Raw genomic sequence first — 17,358 nt, forward strand, 5'->3', positions numbered from 1 at the left:
GCCTTATACTGGATTTTACAATGTTTTGTTCGTATGTTTAAAATTTACTGCAGTTTTATGTATAGCAAACTATAATGTTACCTTATATCGATCAATTAACATCTCGCGCTCGACTCCAGGAAATTGTTATAAAACAATCCAATAATTTTTTATCATTAGTTTATTGATTTTATTACAAAAAATTTTATTGTTCATTCTAGTCAAAGAAATAAATAATCAGTGATGTTAAATAAGTATTTGAGAAAATACTTGATATTTTTTATGATTAAAAAAGAGAAAGACGAATTTGTTATCCTTATTTGTTTCCTTTTCTTCTAGCGTAATTAATATTGATCTGTATATACAAAAATAAAGTTTTTGATAGTAATAAAATTTATCTGTACCATTTGTTCATAAACTTATATAAACATAGAAATATATACAGATTTATAATAATTTATTTGGCAATGTTAGCAATTCCGCAATTGGAGAAACAGTTGTTTTCTCATCAGTTATGTGACATTTCAAAACGCTCAAAAGTTTTTGATATAAGAAGGAATGTCTATAAAATAAATAATATATAATTAAAATTTCCTACTTTTAACAAATACGATATAAAAAATCTGAATTACTACCTGCTAGCTGGTTTACATATAGACAAATGATCTTGAGCAATTTCATAGAATTCACCTACTCCAGGATCTATATACAAGCATTAGAATTTTTGTTAAAAGTTCAATAATATTATATAGAATAATTTTCATTGTATACGTACCTGCTGAATTAGAAGTAACAAATTGAAATGGAACATTTAATGGTGTTACATGGGTAGATTTAGTTTCACTAAAACTAATAATCTCTATGGGATAATCTTTCAACATATCGAGGAATTCGTTATGTAATTTTAATAATTGTGGTGACTCTAAACATAAATCATATTGTTTATAAATATATTTAAAATACTTTTAAACTAATATCATAATACAATTTTAATATACCTTCACGAAGTTCCTGTACTTCGATCGATGGCCATAGTACCATTTGTGTTGCTTGCTTTAATGCTGCTACGCGAGAACCACGATGTGGAGTACTATAAAATACTATACCACGTGTATTTTTACATATATTATTTTGATCACCATTCCTCCATTCTATAAAAAGAATAGTTGCATATATAAATATATAAATTTTTATAAAAACGATATTAATATTTTATAATGAAATATGAAAACGATCCTAACCATCCACAAGCATTTTTTTCACTAATAAACCACCCATTGAGTGACAAACCCAAACTGTTGGTCGTTTTCCAACACCGGCAATTAATAATTTTTTTATATATTCTTTACTTCTTTTGCCCATAGTGCTTCAAATGAACAAACATTACAAATAAATTACAAATTTTGAATAATTGGATGAAATATCAACATTAATAATGCTATTTACTTTTTGTCTTCTATTGGGCATGAAGATGTCCATAATGACAAATTAGTGTCATAATTTACCCCAATAACTCGAACAAATGGAATATCCTGTGGTAACCAATCTTTAGGCCAACACTGCGTTTTATGCTGTTTATCGTGATAAGTTTTCTTCATGCACGTATCATTTCTAAAATTGAAAATTCCTAAATATGGAATAATTTCTCAGCAAAACACATAACTTAAAATAATATTATACCCTTGGCAGAAAAATGGTCCGTTCCCTCTAGAATTCGTACTTTGCGGGCAATCGTCTAGAATTACTTCAAAATCATGCCCCACTTTATCCCATTCACGTTTCCTCAAATCATAAGTTAAATCTCTCAAAAAATCTTGTGACTGATCATCTACCAAATTTGAAAAATTGATTCCATCTTGTATAATGTAGGGATCTACAATTTATGTAATTAATGTGAATAATTATGTTTAGTAGAGATACGAGGTCTGTCTAGGAACAATATAATCTAAGGGTACATCTTTCTATCTGATTGTGCTATTGTAAAATTATTAGTTAGCAACGATAGGTTATTTTGTCGAAGATCGTGAGAACCATATTTCGAGATGACTAAAAACTGGGCGTTTCTCTCAGATCATAGATCCATGATTTATCGCAGGTAATGATCTTTAACATCTCAAATTTGTTTCTGACCAATCATGGTCAGATGCACACTGTTTGCTTGATATGTTTGATCATGTCATTCAGTATTTATAGGATTACTGATTAAGGTCTTCCGTAAATATTGAAAGTCTGGTGTTTACAATAGCACACCCAGATAGAAAGGTATATTCATAAGTCGGATTGTTTCCAAACAGATCTCGTATACGTTGCAACTAGAATATAATCGTAATTAATTCTAATTACTCTAAAAATAAATTCTATGTTTGTTACGCTAAATTATTATTTATAATACAAACAAACCTACAACCCCAACTTCAGATGTATCTGAATCTCTTTGCCTCCACGTTATAAATACTCCACCAAGTAGTCCATGTAAGAAAATGACATCTAATTTCGTGTTTGCTACAGTTTTGTGCAAAGGATGAAGAAGATAAATACGTCTTGGATATTTATTATTCTCATCCATATCTAAATTTGCCAATGCACGACTGGCTGCTGCTGCCAATCTTATATCACTATTTTGAGCCCATTCCACCAATGTACCAATCCAACCTTTAAACGAAACCATGAATAATACACAATATTTTAAGGAACAAAATAAAGAGGCACAACTGGAATCTACTTAATATATACCTGACTGAAAAATATCTTGCAAATACATCGAATGAAGTGAAATATTGGAAATTATTTTCGCAAGTAATATACATATGTCAATATTGTCACTGAAAATTTTCTTTATTATCATTAATAGTGGAAGACCACCAGCATCAATAATATCTGAAAACAAGGAAAGATTAGATAAAAATGTTTTAAACTGTTACATGATTTTTACTTTACCTTTACTATATAGCTCAAGGCAAGAATGATGGCATAGCGCTTGAACACAATTCCGTAATAATTCTTGATCCCATACTATGGCTGGTGCTACAGCCAGCCCTAAGTTTGTTAAATCGTGATCAAGTATCAGACTATCCTGTTTTCATACTTTGTAAATAATTAAAATGCGCACAAAATAATTTATATAATAGAAATTTAAAAATTTCAATGAGTATATACTTACAGAATGTATATCCTTAAAGTTTTTATTGAGAAATTGAAGAAGACAGGGATGTGTATTTTCACATAATGTATTTAAGTAAAGGAGCAAGTGGTATACTTTTTCTATTATATCCTGAAAAAATGCAATCTCTCGTCAAATATATCTGTTAAATAAACGTAATTACAATAAATATATTATTATACATGCCTGTAAATTATATTGTACATGATGATATGGTGTCTGTAAAAAAAATCTTGAATCAACATTTGGCATTCTTGCAAGAGACACTGCAGTTTTAGCATCCAACATTTGTGCAATATGCCGGTAGTGCCAGTCTATAATTTTTAATTAAAAGCATTTAAATAAAAACTGTTTATACGAAGATTAATAATAGCTAAAAAGAATACCTTTCAAATGCTTTAAAGAATTAAGAGTATTGAGAGCTTTTAAACGTTCTCTGTCATTGCCACTTTGTGCAATATGTAATAGTCTATATGCCACATTACGGGTTAATGACTTCCACCATTTCATTATGATATGAGCAAATGAAAATGATTCTGCTGGTACTGACGATTGTAAATTTTCAACTTTCCTTAACATGAGAACATCTGAAATCATAAGAACAGAGCTGATAAATATTTAGAGTTTAATAAATCATTACAAGCTAATGATAAATACCTTTGAATCGAGGGTCATCAATATAAATATATCGAGTATGTGGTTGGTCCTTGCTCAGAACATTGACAGGTACAGAGGATTGTAAAATGTGTGATACTTGCCTTAATTGGTACAAAAACCAACAACCCCTACATAAAAAATATAAATCATTCAAATATTAATATATAATATAATATTAATATATCAATAAATTAATGATTTTTGAAAAAAATCCAGTAAATAAAACTAACCCAACCACAACAATGCTGATTCCAGTTGATTTTACATACTCTATATATTTATTATATTTATGGTAAGTTCGTAATCTCATTGTAAAAAAATATTTTATCCTATCAAGAACGTGAGTATATTTGTATAACATTGATGTTTCAAAGGGTATTTAAAAATATATGTATATATATATATACCAAATATAGGTATATATATATATATATACCAAAGATAGTCAAGATCGGCAATGTTTAATTATTTTACGGTCGTACTTTTATTTTCCAATAATTATTGATATGAATATTCATTAATTATTATTTTCTTGTAAACATTGCAACAGATATTAAGTCCTACAATAAAATTATTATTATTTACAAATATTATTTACAAGGGTAAGTAAGATTTGATAAACTAGCTATTTATTGTTCATGGCCAATAGAATAGCAACTAAAATCATCTATAACCGAAAATGTTAGTAAACAGTATGAATATTTTCAAATCATAATGTTCATAGATAATAATAGGTGAAATATATCCATACATGTTGACGTCAATATCAAAATATAAAATGAACGAAATTTTCAATATTTTATGCACATCGAAGACTTAAATTAATCAAAATGCTTTTCCTAAGCTGAACTTCTATTTACATAATGTATTTACAATTTCATGCTGGAATCTTTTCTATGCACCATTTCCTATGATTCGCATCGAAGTATATAAATTAATAACTGTTAAATTAGTTATTATACATTTTATCGTGAAAATTGCAAAATAAATAGAAAAGAATGATGAGACTAGGAGTAAATTTGTCACTGCGGACGAAGCATTAAACAATATAGTATGTATCGGCAGAGAAACGATGCAAATGCGGCTGCGCCTGAATACGACAAGCGGCCTCGAGGCGCTGCTCGCGCACCAACTCTTCAGTCTTTTTGCTTCCCATTTTGTACCGTACAGTACGTCCACCGAAGTACTGACGTTTCGCTGTGCCATCGCATGGCCGACGTGTGCATTCCGAGGTTCACTTTCGCGTGGTATCCGCTCCGTCACAAGTATCGCTTTTAAAACGTTAACACTTGTGGCAAAACATCAACATACCGATCTCAGAGTGAGTGAAAAGTGTGGTAAACGATGGTTTGCCGTTTTCACCGATAGAACAGTAATTCTTTGTCGAACACGTTCTTTCTGACATAATCCGGTATAAACTGGATCGAAGCAGATTCATCGATAAACGGATTGATCATTCATTTCAGAGAAAAATTACTAGATCCGGCTTTCACGTCGACGTGGACCACCTTTCCAGGCTTCGTCCCGTTGGTGATAAACGATTAATTTAGTTTGAACCTGTAAGCCGCGACCACGCGACACAACGCTCAACGATGTCTAACGAAGAAACTTCCGCCGACCGCAATGTCGAAATCTGGAAAATCAAGAAACTTATAAAAAGTCTCGAAATGGCCAGGGGGTAAGTAGGTCGAAATTAATATTGCCGCGCCTTTTCTTATCAGCTGTTCGATTTTCTATTTGCACATATGTTTTAAAGAGCATGTGGTAAGTAAGAAGTAACGGTCTTTCCGTTCTTACTGGGAAAATGAGTTTCACGTGATTTTACAGGAAAAATTTTCGTGGTACTCGAAATTTCGAGAAATATATATCGTACTTATTCGATGTTTTATCACGGAATTTTTTATTACATTAAAAAAAATATAAGCTTTATTAATATAACGCTACAACAACCTCACATAGAAACAGATTGTTTTACAATATAGCATTGTTTATGATATATACTTGTCATGCATGGAATATCTTCTTTTGCAGGAACGGGACTAGTATGATTTCGTTAATTATCCCTCCAAAAGATCAGATATCGAGAGTAAGCAAAATGTTAGCAGATGAGTTTGGGACAGCATCAAATATTAAATCTCGTGTAAATAGACTATCTGTTTTGGGTGCTATCACATCCGTACAACATAGGCTAAAATTATATACGAAAGGTAATTTGAATAGATTATTGAAATTTTTTGTAATTTTGTTATTTATATCATATAAATGTGTTTATTAATTTATCCTGTTACATTTAAAGACAACTATTTCTGAATGAGTTCTTATTATGATATAATATATATAAATATATTATGATATAATATTATATAAAGTATAGTGTGATACCAAGTGCATATATTCATGAATGTCATATACTTCAATAATATAAATTACACATTATTTTTTTTTTAGTGCCTCCAAATGGCCTGGTAATATATTGTGGTACCATTGTAACAGAAGAAGGAAAAGAAAAGAAAGTTAACATTGATTTTGAACCCTTTAAACCTATTAATACTTCACTTTATCTTTGTGATAACAAGGTAGTTTACATTTTTGTAATTTAGTAAGAGAATATTTGTTAATTCAGTCAAAGAAAATAAATTTCAACATATCTTGTGGTATTTTAGTTTCACACCGAAGCACTTACAGCATTGCTCGCTGATGATAATAAATTTGGTTTTATCGTCATGGATGGTAATGGAGCATTGTTTGGTACGCTGCAAGGAAATACCCGTGAGGTTTTACATAAATTTACAGTAGATCTTCCAAAAAAGCATGGTATGTAAATAGTTAGTACGATATTTAATAAACAAAAAAGAAAAAACAAGAAACAGTATACTTTATTTACAAAAAATCTAATTCCAGGCAGAGGAGGACAGTCAGCGCTTCGTTTTGCTCGGTTGCGTATGGAAAAGCGGCATAATTACGTTCGAAAAGTTGCAGAAGTAGCTACCCAATTATATATTACTAATGACAAACCTAATATTGCTGGTTTAATTTTAGCAGGCAGTGCCGACTTTAAAACAGAACTTAGTCAATCGGACATGTTTGATCCTGTAAGTTCATGTAAATTGATATTATAAATATACGTATATATAATTAAATTTGTAAAAATATCTTTGCATATTTTTATTATTTTAGAGATTGCAAGCAAAGGTTATAAAGTTAGTAGATGTTTCATATGGTGGAGAGAATGGTTTTAATCAAGCTATTGAGTTGGCTGCTGAATCTTTACAAAATGTAAAGTTTATTCAGGAAAAAAAATTAATTGGTTAGTATACATACTCTAAAGAAATTTTTTAAATATAAACATGTAGAAGACAAAATTATTAACTCATTTAAAAACTGGGGACTGTATTATATTACTTTATCTAGGCCGTTATTTCGATGAAATCTCACAAGATACAGGGAAATATTGTTTTGGCGTAGAAGATACGTTAAGAGCATTAGAGCTAGGCAGTGTAGAGACTCTCATTTGTTGGGAGAATTTAGATATTCAACGGTACGTTTTAAAGAATCATACAAATGCAGAAGAGAAGGTTTTACACCTAACACCAGAACAGGAAAAAGATAAAACTCATTTTACTGACAAAGAGGTAAATTAAACAATTTTAACCATTTGATTAATAAAATTAATTAAATAAACGCAACTAATTAATATAGAATACTTTTTTGTTGTGTTTAGAGTGGAGTAGAATTGGAACTTGTAGAATGTCAGCCTTTACTTGAGTGGTTAGCAAACAACTACAAGAGCTTCGGTGCCACTTTGGAAATTATTACAGATAAATCTCAAGAAGGCTCTCAGTTTGTAAGAGGTTTTGGTGGCATTGGAGGTAAGTTTCTTTGTTTCATTTGTTTTTGTGGCTATTAACTTTGACTCGACTGAAAGTAATATACTTATGAAGTAATAATTTGTATCCATCCACTCGAAGTATACTAACAGAAAAGCGGCTGATTCCACTTTGATTAGCTAATCAGTAAGAGCAAAGGATATAAGTTTAATGTCTGTGTATATATAACAAACATTTCAATACATTCCTAAGATGTGATTGAGTCTTAAGAATTTCTTCATTGTTGTTCCTCTATTAATCAAACGTTCATTGCGTATCTTTATTACAAACAAACAAAAATGGTACAAAATTTTAAAACAGATTTGTCAAGATATAAATTCATATGTATGAAAAGTAAATGGTATTAAAAGAAAGTTAAAAATATGAGTTTTAATTATGGAGTATATCTTGATGCATAGGAATCCTCCGCTACAAAGTTGATTTCCAGTCACTGCAGGCTGATGAGCCTCTTGATGATGTTGACCTCGATGATTACTAATTTCATCTGTGAAATACTCAAAGTTGACCAGGTAGCTCTTTCTCTGTCTTGAGTGCATTCGTTTACATTTCGTGTATTATAGAACATATTACTTTCAGAACTGGACAAATTTATCAAAATATTTATGAATCTTGTATTAACTTATGCTTAAAAAAAAAAGGAAATAAATAATATAATTGTAGGACATAATTATTATATTAGTTAATGACAATTAGTATAACATTAAACCTTCGTATATAATAGCATTTATTAATAATCTAATTGTTTAATTAATGTACATCGAATTCTATCGTTATATTTGTTTGCATTTTAAATGTAGTTTATATAGATATATAATAAATCACTTTATAATATAAATCCTGTACTCATCATGAAGAGATCAATTTCTATTACTATTGATAAAATGTGTTATTAATGTGATATTGTTGTTTAGAGCAGTGATGGAGTTTTTTTCATTATATGCCATGAATTTATATTGTTATTAATAATTAAAATATATCCATTCAGTAAGTAATTGACGATAAATTTGTCCAAAAAAATTTGAAGTTTCTTCTGTTGGATTTTTCACTGAATAGTATAGTTCAATACTTCTGTGCAAATCTGTAGTATATGTATGTCTCTTCTGATGAGTTTGAATGTGAATATAGATATTTTTAGTTGTGAATTTCGAGGTATAATATTTACTTTTACGAATAAAAAGCCTGAAAACTTTGCTGTCTCCTTTTTTTCTTGGTGGTACAAAAATTAAGAGAAAATCTTGTATATATATGAAATGTGGATAATTGTAATTGAAGAGGGTGAGTTGAAGTATTCCAGTGTGTAACTTTTCTGCCTTGAGCATTATTAGATACTGTCTTTTTTTTTTTAGTGATTGTACATTATAACGTTAGTAATTAAAATTAAACTGTAGGTACAATACACATACTCAATTTAATGGATATATAATATTGCTTATTTCCACAAACACAATCATCTTTATTATTTCACGATACATTTTACTTTAAATTTTCATTGCATACTTATATGTACAAAATAATTTACAACACAGACGATTCACATATAATACAGTTTCATTCATTTTTGGATACAATAGATATTTTTGGAACATTGTCATGACAATACTCCATCTATTACACACACAAAGATATTTTTTATTGTTTCTAAACTGTTGTGGATATATTGTGTGTTAGCAATATGTTAATGAATAACACAAATACTTATAAGAAAAATAATTTTATAAAAATATCTAACTACTGAGATAGCACTATTATATGTATTTTTAAATGTTGTAACAATAATTTATCAAAGAAATGTGTATATATATGCGCGCGCGTGTGTGTGTGTATATATATATACATATATATATACACACATATATATATGTGATTTTCGAAATAATATCGAAACCACTATTTCTTATTTTATTCTGCAATAGATGTATATAGGAAATTTTCTTTATGTGCATGTAAAGCTTTTTAGCCCTTTTATATTTTTATAGGCCTAATAATATTTTAGATATTGTGTTTGGAATCATTCTTCTTTTTTTCTTATTAAAGTTTATATACTTTCTTTACACATATTTGTTATAATTTTATTCTGTGTTTTTAAAAAGTTATTTAACACATATTCAAAGATTTATTGTATATTTAATATAAATAGATATTAACCACTTAAATATCTGTTATTTTAAAAGTATCATAACATATAATTAGTTTAACAATTTTGTTACAATTATATTTAAATTAAAAAGCTTTAAGTTAGAATCTTAGTTGAAATGGGATTAAATGCATATTTTAGTGACAATATTATTATAAAATATTTTTTTAAGATTATCTAATGTTTATATTAATATACAAACGTACCTTGTGTTACTGCCTGTATAAGGAAACAATCACAAATACTGCTTGCTGCATGTTATGCAATAGGCAAATGTTCATTTCACTACCAAAGATAAATTATGGTTTCATATTTTTAAAAAATACTTAAATGCTGTTATTAATGATAAATAATATCAAGTATATATAGTCTTTGGTGGTGAACATAAAACATAATAAATAATTACTTATGTAATAAATGGCTAGGCTTTGTTAAATAGTCAAAGTATTTGATCAAGCATAAGTACTAATTGATGGTTTGTTTCCATTAGCTTGCATATTGGGAAAGGTATAGTAATTGCTTTTTACCATTTTAGTGAAAGAAAAAGCTGTGAAATTGACTGTACTCTATTAACCCTTATCATTGCACTTCTTAACATTAAGTGTATTTTGCTATAGAATGTTATACATTGTATAAGAAATCATTCTATTTATTACAATGGTATTTTTCTCCTTTATTATTATTAGCAATACTATCAAGATTTGGTTATTAATATTACATTATTAAATCTATTCTATTTTATCTTTTGTTATTAGTGAAGTTGCTAACTTATAGAAATATTATTTAACATAAAAGGATGTAATACATTTAATATATAATAACACAAATAACTGTTCGTTTACATAATATTTTATTAGAATGTATTTTTTATTATCTAATAATTTTGCTATTATAGCAATTATTTTTATATCCGTTTTAGAATTAATTGCTTGCTATTCATTTTTGATAAAATTATGAATTAGAACTTATGTTTTAGATTATAATTTTGAAAATGTGATATTCATTATATGTATAACATTCGCTTACTTTACAGTCATATTATTAATATATATTTCCATATATCATGTTTATATAGTGATAGCAATCTTTCATTTTTTCAAATTGTATTGAATAGTTATAAAAATAACAGTGTTTTTGTTAAGTATTACTTTCTAACACTTTATTAAAAGATTGGAAGACACTGTGAACAATACATTATGCATGATTAATAATTATCATATTAAACTAATTCATCATAATATTTCTACAGATTATTGATTGCAAATTCTATTTTATTAATTTGATCATGTAACTTCTTTTTTTTTTATAGAACATCATTCGTATTGTATTATTAAAATACTTTTCATTTATTTCTATAAATTTTCCATAGCAAAACATTTTGGATAAATCTTTGGTGTACTAAAATAGCATTTTGTTAATATGTGTTTTACAGGTATATTGCGGTACAAAGTGGACTTTCAGAGTATGCAACTTGAAGATGTTGAGGTTGATACCTTTGATCTGGATGACTATTAAATCCGTGACTCGACAGACAGTTCTTTTAGCTTCATAGGAAAACATAAGTATATGTTCTCCCTTGCATCATATTTTAAGAGAGGCACATAAGAGGACATGTTTATAAAATTTATTATATGATGCAACACACATCATGAAATTATTCATTAGAATTTCATTCGAGCAATTCACAATCAATACACAAAGGTGAAAAGCACAACACGTGGCGCGCCGATAATCCATGTCCATGAAGAAACAAAGGCAACTCGAAGACTGTGACACTTAATTAAGCCAGCTTGATACCTGCCTATCTCACAGAACATTACCTTATATTACAGTTACATTCTTTAATTATTCACATGGATTTATTTAAATAATTACACGCGTTACAGTGCTGAATATGTTTGTACAGTACACGGTTGGAGATATAATAATTTTGTACCAAATTAATGTTTTGCCATCTTGTCATGAATTTTACGATTGAAAAATGGAAAGAGGAAAAGATACTCAGATAACATGAGAACGAATGTAGAGTTATTTTTGTTCAGATACAACCATGGATAAGCTGTAATAAACTGATTATCATAAACATAAAGTTGCGTATCGTATATTCTATACCGACTACTAAATTCATATGAATAATGAAGAGTTCTGTACATAGACTTAAATTTTTAATGGCACTGTTGCCTTAGACATAAGTTAAGATCGCGTAATATCCCAGGAAAATAAAATCTTTCCGTCTCATCGAGTGATACACATATAAACATATAAGAGATAATTTTTCGTATCTACATTAACTTTGCTGGCTCTCGACTCTTATATTTTGTACACTCACAATTGTATATAACAAATGCTCCGCAAGTGTATCGAGATATATCTTTTCGATTGTTACAACGGTGCACTCCGTTAGTAAAGAATTATCTTCTGCAATATTTAAGTAGCAATTATTGAGAATATTACAAAATTTATTTTAACATTGTTAATTTAAATTGCTTATCCATATGATGCCTTTGTAATAAACAATAATATGTATGTATAAATGTGAGAAGAATGAAACGTGCAATTTTGGTGAAGTATCTTTTATGAAATGTTGTATAGTAAAGGAAGATTTGCAAATACTGTGAATCTTATGGTGAAAATAATGTATTGTTAATTAATAGTATAACTAGATTATTTATACTATTATATCATATGTGATGCAAGGATAAAGCTTTATGAAAACTTCATCAAAATAGAACGTTCAACAAAAAATGACCTGGCTTATGGTATGTGCACAACGAATTCCAAAACATGATGGTTTAAAAGTATTGTATCTGTGTATTGTCTTCAAGGCAGCGAAATGTTAAATGTCAGCTTAATGTTTCCTTAAATTTTTATATGTAAACATTCTTTCAATAGGAATCTAGATAATTATTTATTACTACATCGGTGCGATTATTTCTTCTGCTTAACAGAAGATTATTTTAAGTATACAAGTTCTAGTTCTAAGAACTCGGTAAACGTCTGAAAGAGATTAGAAAAAAGCCGTGTAATCTTGAATAATTTTCGGTTTTTTTTTGTTTTTAATTTTTTTATAAGGTAAGGGAATGTGAATTTGCAGAAGAACGCATGAAAGAAAGGAATTAATAGACGTCGTTTGTATATCTCATTTAAACAAATCAATGACGTACTTAGATTATGGCTTGCCTATGATCTCTTCCATAAGCATAGTTGTATAATCTGCTAACAGATTTATAATTTTTGGCAATCTTATTCTCCTGTATTGCTCTAACAAAATATTTTTGTTCTTTCAAATGTTACTTTTTATCTAACAAGGCAATACAAAGATGTAATCGTTATAAGTTTTTGCTTAATGAAATTTTTCAAAATGTGGATTTAATACCTCATATTTTACATGTATTGTACGCGAAAAGTACATTCATGCTATACCCTAAAAATTTTAATTCGTTTTTACTGAAATGAATACGAGGATACGGTAAAAATATGAATTTCGAGTTTACGTGATAAAATGTTGGCCGTACCATGATACATGTTCTATAAAAAATGTTTTGTGAAGTGATAAAGAGGGATATTGAAATAATGGCTCATAATAATGAAATGATGGTTTATGATACTTAAATGTAGTCTATGTGACAAAACATTTCTGATTATGACGATAGAAGTTACCTCGATAAAAATTCATAGTGTTAACTTATAATTATCTTTAACTCTATCAAGTAGTTAGCTCATATATCTATGTTTTGTATGTTTTGGTATATGTGGTAGTTATTAACAATTAAAATTGTACTATTATTTTAATGTTAATAATACGGAATCGAGAAGAATATAAATTTTGTAAAACTAACAATGAAATATTTTAATCGCTTTCGCTTCTCTTCGAAAATATTTTCAATTTATTTGATAATTAAACATTATTTCCAATCTCCCTTTTTTCACATACGCATTACACAAAATTTATACGCGAAGAAAATTAACGTATCGTTAATATCAAAATTTAATAAGAATCTGAATAGAATAGAATATGAAAAAGTGAATAAGAAGTGAAAAATACAGTCTATGTTTCTCATGCAAACAAGTTGCTATTAGAACCCGAAAATGTCACAATAATATTTGTTTTCACAGGGCACATCCAAGATAACTATTTAAAAATATTTTAGAATTGTAAAAAGTAAGATAAATAATAGCGGAGATAGAATGGAAAAATAGATTTTAACGTTTTTGCTCTGTGATGGATCCGATCACAATGAGAGATATTTCCGGGTTCCAATTATAACGTCTTCTTACATTTTTGTTAATGCTCTCCCTTTTATATACGTGAATTTTACTTACATGAAATAACAGAAAAAATTCTTTATATTATTGGTAAGACATACATATTCGCCTATGGAACGAGGTGCTATTGAATAGAAATTTGAATAGAAAGATGAAGAGAAATTGAAAGAATATAATAAAAGAGAAAATACTCTATGAAATACATCTTATATTTTACACCTGGATGTACCCAGATATCTTTGCTTAGTATGTATATTTGAACGGATATAGTTAAATGTATTTATTTCTTTAATTTCTTTTGAAGTAACATTAGTCTTGTAAAAATATTAAATTATATTTATATATACATATAGCTACATCACATCAGAGCTTTTTTATACTTGCGTATTTCACATAGTAAAAGAGTATTGATGTTGAGGACAATAAGGAAAACAATTATCTATGCTTATAAGATACAGTATAAAAGTTAAATAGATGTAAACTTATAGCAAAGATGTCTTTAATATAATATTTTATATAATATTTTATAAATTATTATTTATAATGATACTACTTGTCATCCTTATCTGGTACTAAGAGATTAAGATTGGCATCTTTAGTCGTTGATCCTATAAAAGTTTCCTCATCTCCGCGAATGGATAATGCGGTGACGGAAACATTTGTTTTTCTTTCATCCATCATTGCAGTCCTTGTCCAATTTGAACTGCTGCATTTTATACAACTATGCAAAGGTATTCTGTCTAAACTCACTGTTCTATTTCCACAATCTCCGCATTTGAAGAATCTTTTCACCGCATCAGCAACACGCAATGGATGATTCTGCTCTTTGCACATTTCAGAAGCAGAAAAAGACGTATATTTACAAATTAAACATCTAACAGCTTTACAAGGAACCTTATAAGTAGTCAACATTTTCTCTTCCATTCTTTCTTTCATTTCTAGCTTATTGAAATATTTGTCTTGCTCCTGTTCATAAGATTTTTCAATGAGATCAGTATGAGCAGATTTAGTTTGCATCATTTCTTTAAATTTATCTGACAGTACATTTGATTTCTTTGCTTCTTGCCTTTCATCATTTTCTGATTCTCTTGGACGTTTTTTTCCCTTTTCTAGTTTCTCTTCTTTACTCAAACGTACTTTGTTAGGATCTTTAGGTTTAATTTTTCCATTTTCTTTGATCCATTTTACAGCATTATTTTTAGCTATGTTAATTTGTCTTTTAGTTATAGGCTCTGACAAATCTATCGTTCCTCCAAGACAACCAATACCTAAGCGAGGATTTGAAGATAGAGAAGACAAATTTTTGTTTCCTATATTATTATTTTTGCAGGAATTTAACTCTGTTAACGTAGATGAAGAGGGTGCCTTGTGGACTGAAGATGTTTGTGATAATACAGCAGCTTTCCAACCTCTCGACTTATTCATTTGTTCAAAGTCTCTTTTTATTTGTTGTCCTGATATATCTGTTTTCACATTTTGACTTTTTATATTACCTAAACTATTAATAGTTGAATCATTAATCTTCTGGCTTCCTGAAAGTAATGCCAATCGTTTGGCATCTTTTTCTTCTAATTTTTTATTTTTTACAGCAACAACAGCATTAAATTCAGGCATATTGTTGAAAAATGATTTTTGTTTTTGCTGTGGTTTTTGTTTTAACATATCTATTGAAAATTTCTGAGTATTACTAAATGCCTGTAATTCTGCTCTGCGAGAGCATTTCTTGTATTCTCGCTTGATGTGATATAAACAAAATTCACAACGACTAATATTTATAATAGAACTACACGGTTCTCCATTCTTTTTCCTGGATTTGCATTTTCCCATATCTTTAGATTTACCAAGTATCATGATCCTCTGAGGATTATCAATTGATAATGTTGCTAAATCAGAATTATCTTTAGATTCCAAGACATTTGGATTAAGAATACCTATCACAGTCCCAATAGTAGTTTTCCATAGTGTTTTATATGCATTACTAAACATAAAAAGGCACACAGTATTCATATTATCAGATAAATCGCTTATTTTCCATATAGCATATGTACTTCCTTTTTGAGAAGTTTTTGGTGTAGATTTATTTATTAATACTCCTGCAATTACCCAGTCTTTCTCCATTTTTTCTGGATTAAGATGATATTTTATTTTTGATACGGTAACAGGTACTTTGTCACTCATACGTGCTTTCAGCTCTGCTGAAGAAATTATTGGATTAACAATTCTTAATCCAAAAAATGGATCACTATAAACATCTTTTGCTGCAACAATAGCATTATTTGTTACTGTATTTAAATTTTTATTGGTTTTTGTTGCACTGAAATCAAATGTTCTACTGCTTTCACGTGGAAGTGGTCTATCCTCATCTTTTTTAATAGTTTCTTTTTTTAATAAAGTTTTTATATCACGTCCATAATTGGAGTATTTTTGTTCCTCGAAGTAACGCCTGTCTTCATCATCCGAAGAGTCAAGGGTATCATCATAAACTTCACTTTTTTCCTGGGGATTAGTAGATTTACTTCCATCAATTGTTTTAGGTGTACTGTCTAAGAAATTAAAGTCTAGTTCTTTAAGAGTTTCTTTTTGAGTTTCTTTTTGAGATAATTCCTGATTTTCTTCTGTATCACCATTAGCTAAGAGATCATTTAAAATATCATTTACGTCAGAATCACTATCATTATCCATTTTAAGTATCTAAAATAAAATTATTTACTATAATAATTATACGAATATAACTAATATTTTAGCAGTTTCGAAAGTATTCAATTAACCTTTATTACTTACAAATTACACACAGAAATTGTTTACTTTTAATACAGAAGAAGTTAAGACTTAATGGCTAAAAAAAATTATATTTTTAAAACCACTTATTAGTCAGTTTAACGCGTTCATTATACAGATAAGCAACAAGCTATGAGTAATTATCAAAACAATCTGCCATCTTTCCCGCCATTTCTTAATGACAAGCTATGTTTTCATCGGTACGACCAAAAATTTGCTTCTCGAATCTGTTTCGTATTTGTAAAATTATCACGATTAGATATAAAATTTCTTTTAATTCAATTACTTAATATTGGAAACAATTAAGTATTATGCCTTTCTAAATAAATCGTATTAATGGCTCGAAAATTGGACAAAATAGAACTAACCAATAAAATTAAGTATTCGGTATTAGAAATAGATAAACTAATGTGTGCAATTTGAGGTACTGTTATATTATATGAGTATACTACAAGACATCATACTCTAAGAAATATAGTACTTCTAAAAACCCTAAA

The 17,358-nt window shown here is 28.5% G+C and overlaps 3 protein-coding genes across 8 annotated transcripts; 1 reads left to right on the plus strand and 2 right to left on the minus strand.

Annotated features, from left to right (window-relative positions):
• Positions 1-142: 142 nt before the first annotated feature.
• LOC100644061 (protein SERAC1) lies at positions 143-4,200 on the minus strand. The gene is made up of 15 exons (XM_012310740.3): positions 4,027-4,200; positions 3,797-3,924; positions 3,526-3,726; positions 3,326-3,453; positions 3,140-3,250; positions 2,917-3,052; positions 2,713-2,856; positions 2,380-2,631; positions 1,660-1,852; positions 1,426-1,590; positions 1,221-1,345; positions 978-1,130; positions 755-901; positions 615-681; positions 143-541 (listed from the first exon to the last, which is right to left on the minus strand). Exons 1-15 carry the CDS (start codon positions 4,155-4,157, stop codon positions 427-429), a joined length of 2,196 nt encoding a protein of 731 aa, XP_012166130.2. The 5' UTR covers positions 4,158-4,200; the 3' UTR covers positions 143-426.
• A 709-nt stretch (positions 4,201-4,909) lies between these two features.
• LOC100644294 (eukaryotic peptide chain release factor subunit 1) lies at positions 4,910-11,906 on the plus strand. 5 transcript variants are annotated; one of them, XR_007224582.1, is made up of 12 exons: positions 4,910-5,117; positions 5,263-5,474; positions 5,828-6,003; positions 6,245-6,372; positions 6,460-6,610; positions 6,698-6,888; positions 6,974-7,103; positions 7,208-7,428; positions 7,518-7,665; positions 8,082-8,192; positions 10,308-10,329; positions 11,250-11,906. XR_007224582.1 is itself a non-coding variant. In XM_048407168.1 (12 exons), the coding sequence occupies exons 2-10, from the start codon at positions 5,389-5,391 to the stop codon at positions 8,159-8,161; spliced, it is 1,311 nt and encodes a 436-aa protein (XP_048263125.1). In that variant the 5' UTR covers positions 4,910-5,117; positions 5,263-5,388; the 3' UTR covers positions 8,162-8,192; positions 10,308-10,324; positions 11,250-11,906. The 5 variants fall into 5 exon arrangements, 4 of the variants coding, with proteins under 4 accessions (XP_048263125.1, XP_048263126.1, XP_048263124.1 ...); XM_048407168.1 differs by having other exon boundaries at positions 10,308-10,324; XM_048407169.1 differs by lacking the exon at positions 10,308-10,329.
• A 1,262-nt stretch (positions 11,907-13,168) lies between these two features.
• LOC100644404 (protein MCM10 homolog) lies at positions 13,169-17,027 on the minus strand. 2 transcript variants are annotated; one of them, XM_048407164.1, is made up of 2 exons: positions 16,865-17,027; positions 13,169-16,774 (listed from the first exon to the last, which is right to left on the minus strand). In XM_048407164.1, the coding sequence occupies exon 2, from the start codon at positions 16,763-16,765 to the stop codon at positions 14,633-14,635; it is 2,133 nt and encodes a 710-aa protein (XP_048263121.1). In that variant the 5' UTR covers positions 16,766-16,774; positions 16,865-17,027; the 3' UTR covers positions 13,169-14,632. The 2 variants fall into 2 exon arrangements, with proteins under 2 accessions (XP_048263121.1, XP_020719548.2); XM_020863889.2 differs by having other exon boundaries at positions 16,852-17,027.
• Between the last annotated feature and the right edge of the window lie 331 nt (positions 17,028-17,358).

The sequence above is a fragment of the Bombus terrestris genome, chromosome 7 (assembly GCF_910591885.1).
Source record: "Bombus terrestris chromosome 7, iyBomTerr1.2, whole genome shotgun sequence".
Lineage (NCBI taxonomy): Eukaryota > Metazoa > Arthropoda > Insecta > Hymenoptera > Apidae > Bombus > Bombus terrestris.

Excerpts from the sequence above, each read along its gene's own strand:
- LOC100644061 (XM_012310740.3), bottom strand. The coding sequence starts at position 4,157 with ATGTTATACAAATATACTCACGTTCTTGATAGGATAAAATATTTTTTT. Across the intron at positions 3,727-3,796 it reads TGATGACCCTCGATTCAAAG|ATGTTCTCATGTTAAGGAAA; the intron begins GTATTTATCATT and ends TTATGATTTCAG. Across the intron at positions 1,131-1,220 it reads GAAAAAAATGCTTGTGGATG|AATGGAGGAATGGTGATCAA; the intron begins GTTAGGATCGTT and ends TTCTTTTTATAG.
- LOC100644294 (XM_048407167.1), top strand. The coding sequence starts at position 5,389 with ATGTCTAACGAAGAAACTTCCGCCGACCGCAATGTCGAAATCTGGAAA. Across the intron at positions 6,889-6,973 it reads AATCGGACATGTTTGATCCT|AGATTGCAAGCAAAGGTTAT; the intron begins GTAAGTTCATGT and ends TTATTATTTTAG. Across the intron at positions 7,666-11,249 it reads AGGTTTTGGTGGCATTGGAG|GTATATTGCGGTACAAAGTG; the intron begins GTAAGTTTCTTT and ends TGTGTTTTACAG.
- LOC100644404 (XM_048407164.1), bottom strand. The coding sequence starts at position 16,765 with ATGGATAATGATAGTGATTCTGACGTAAATGATATTTTAAATGATCTC.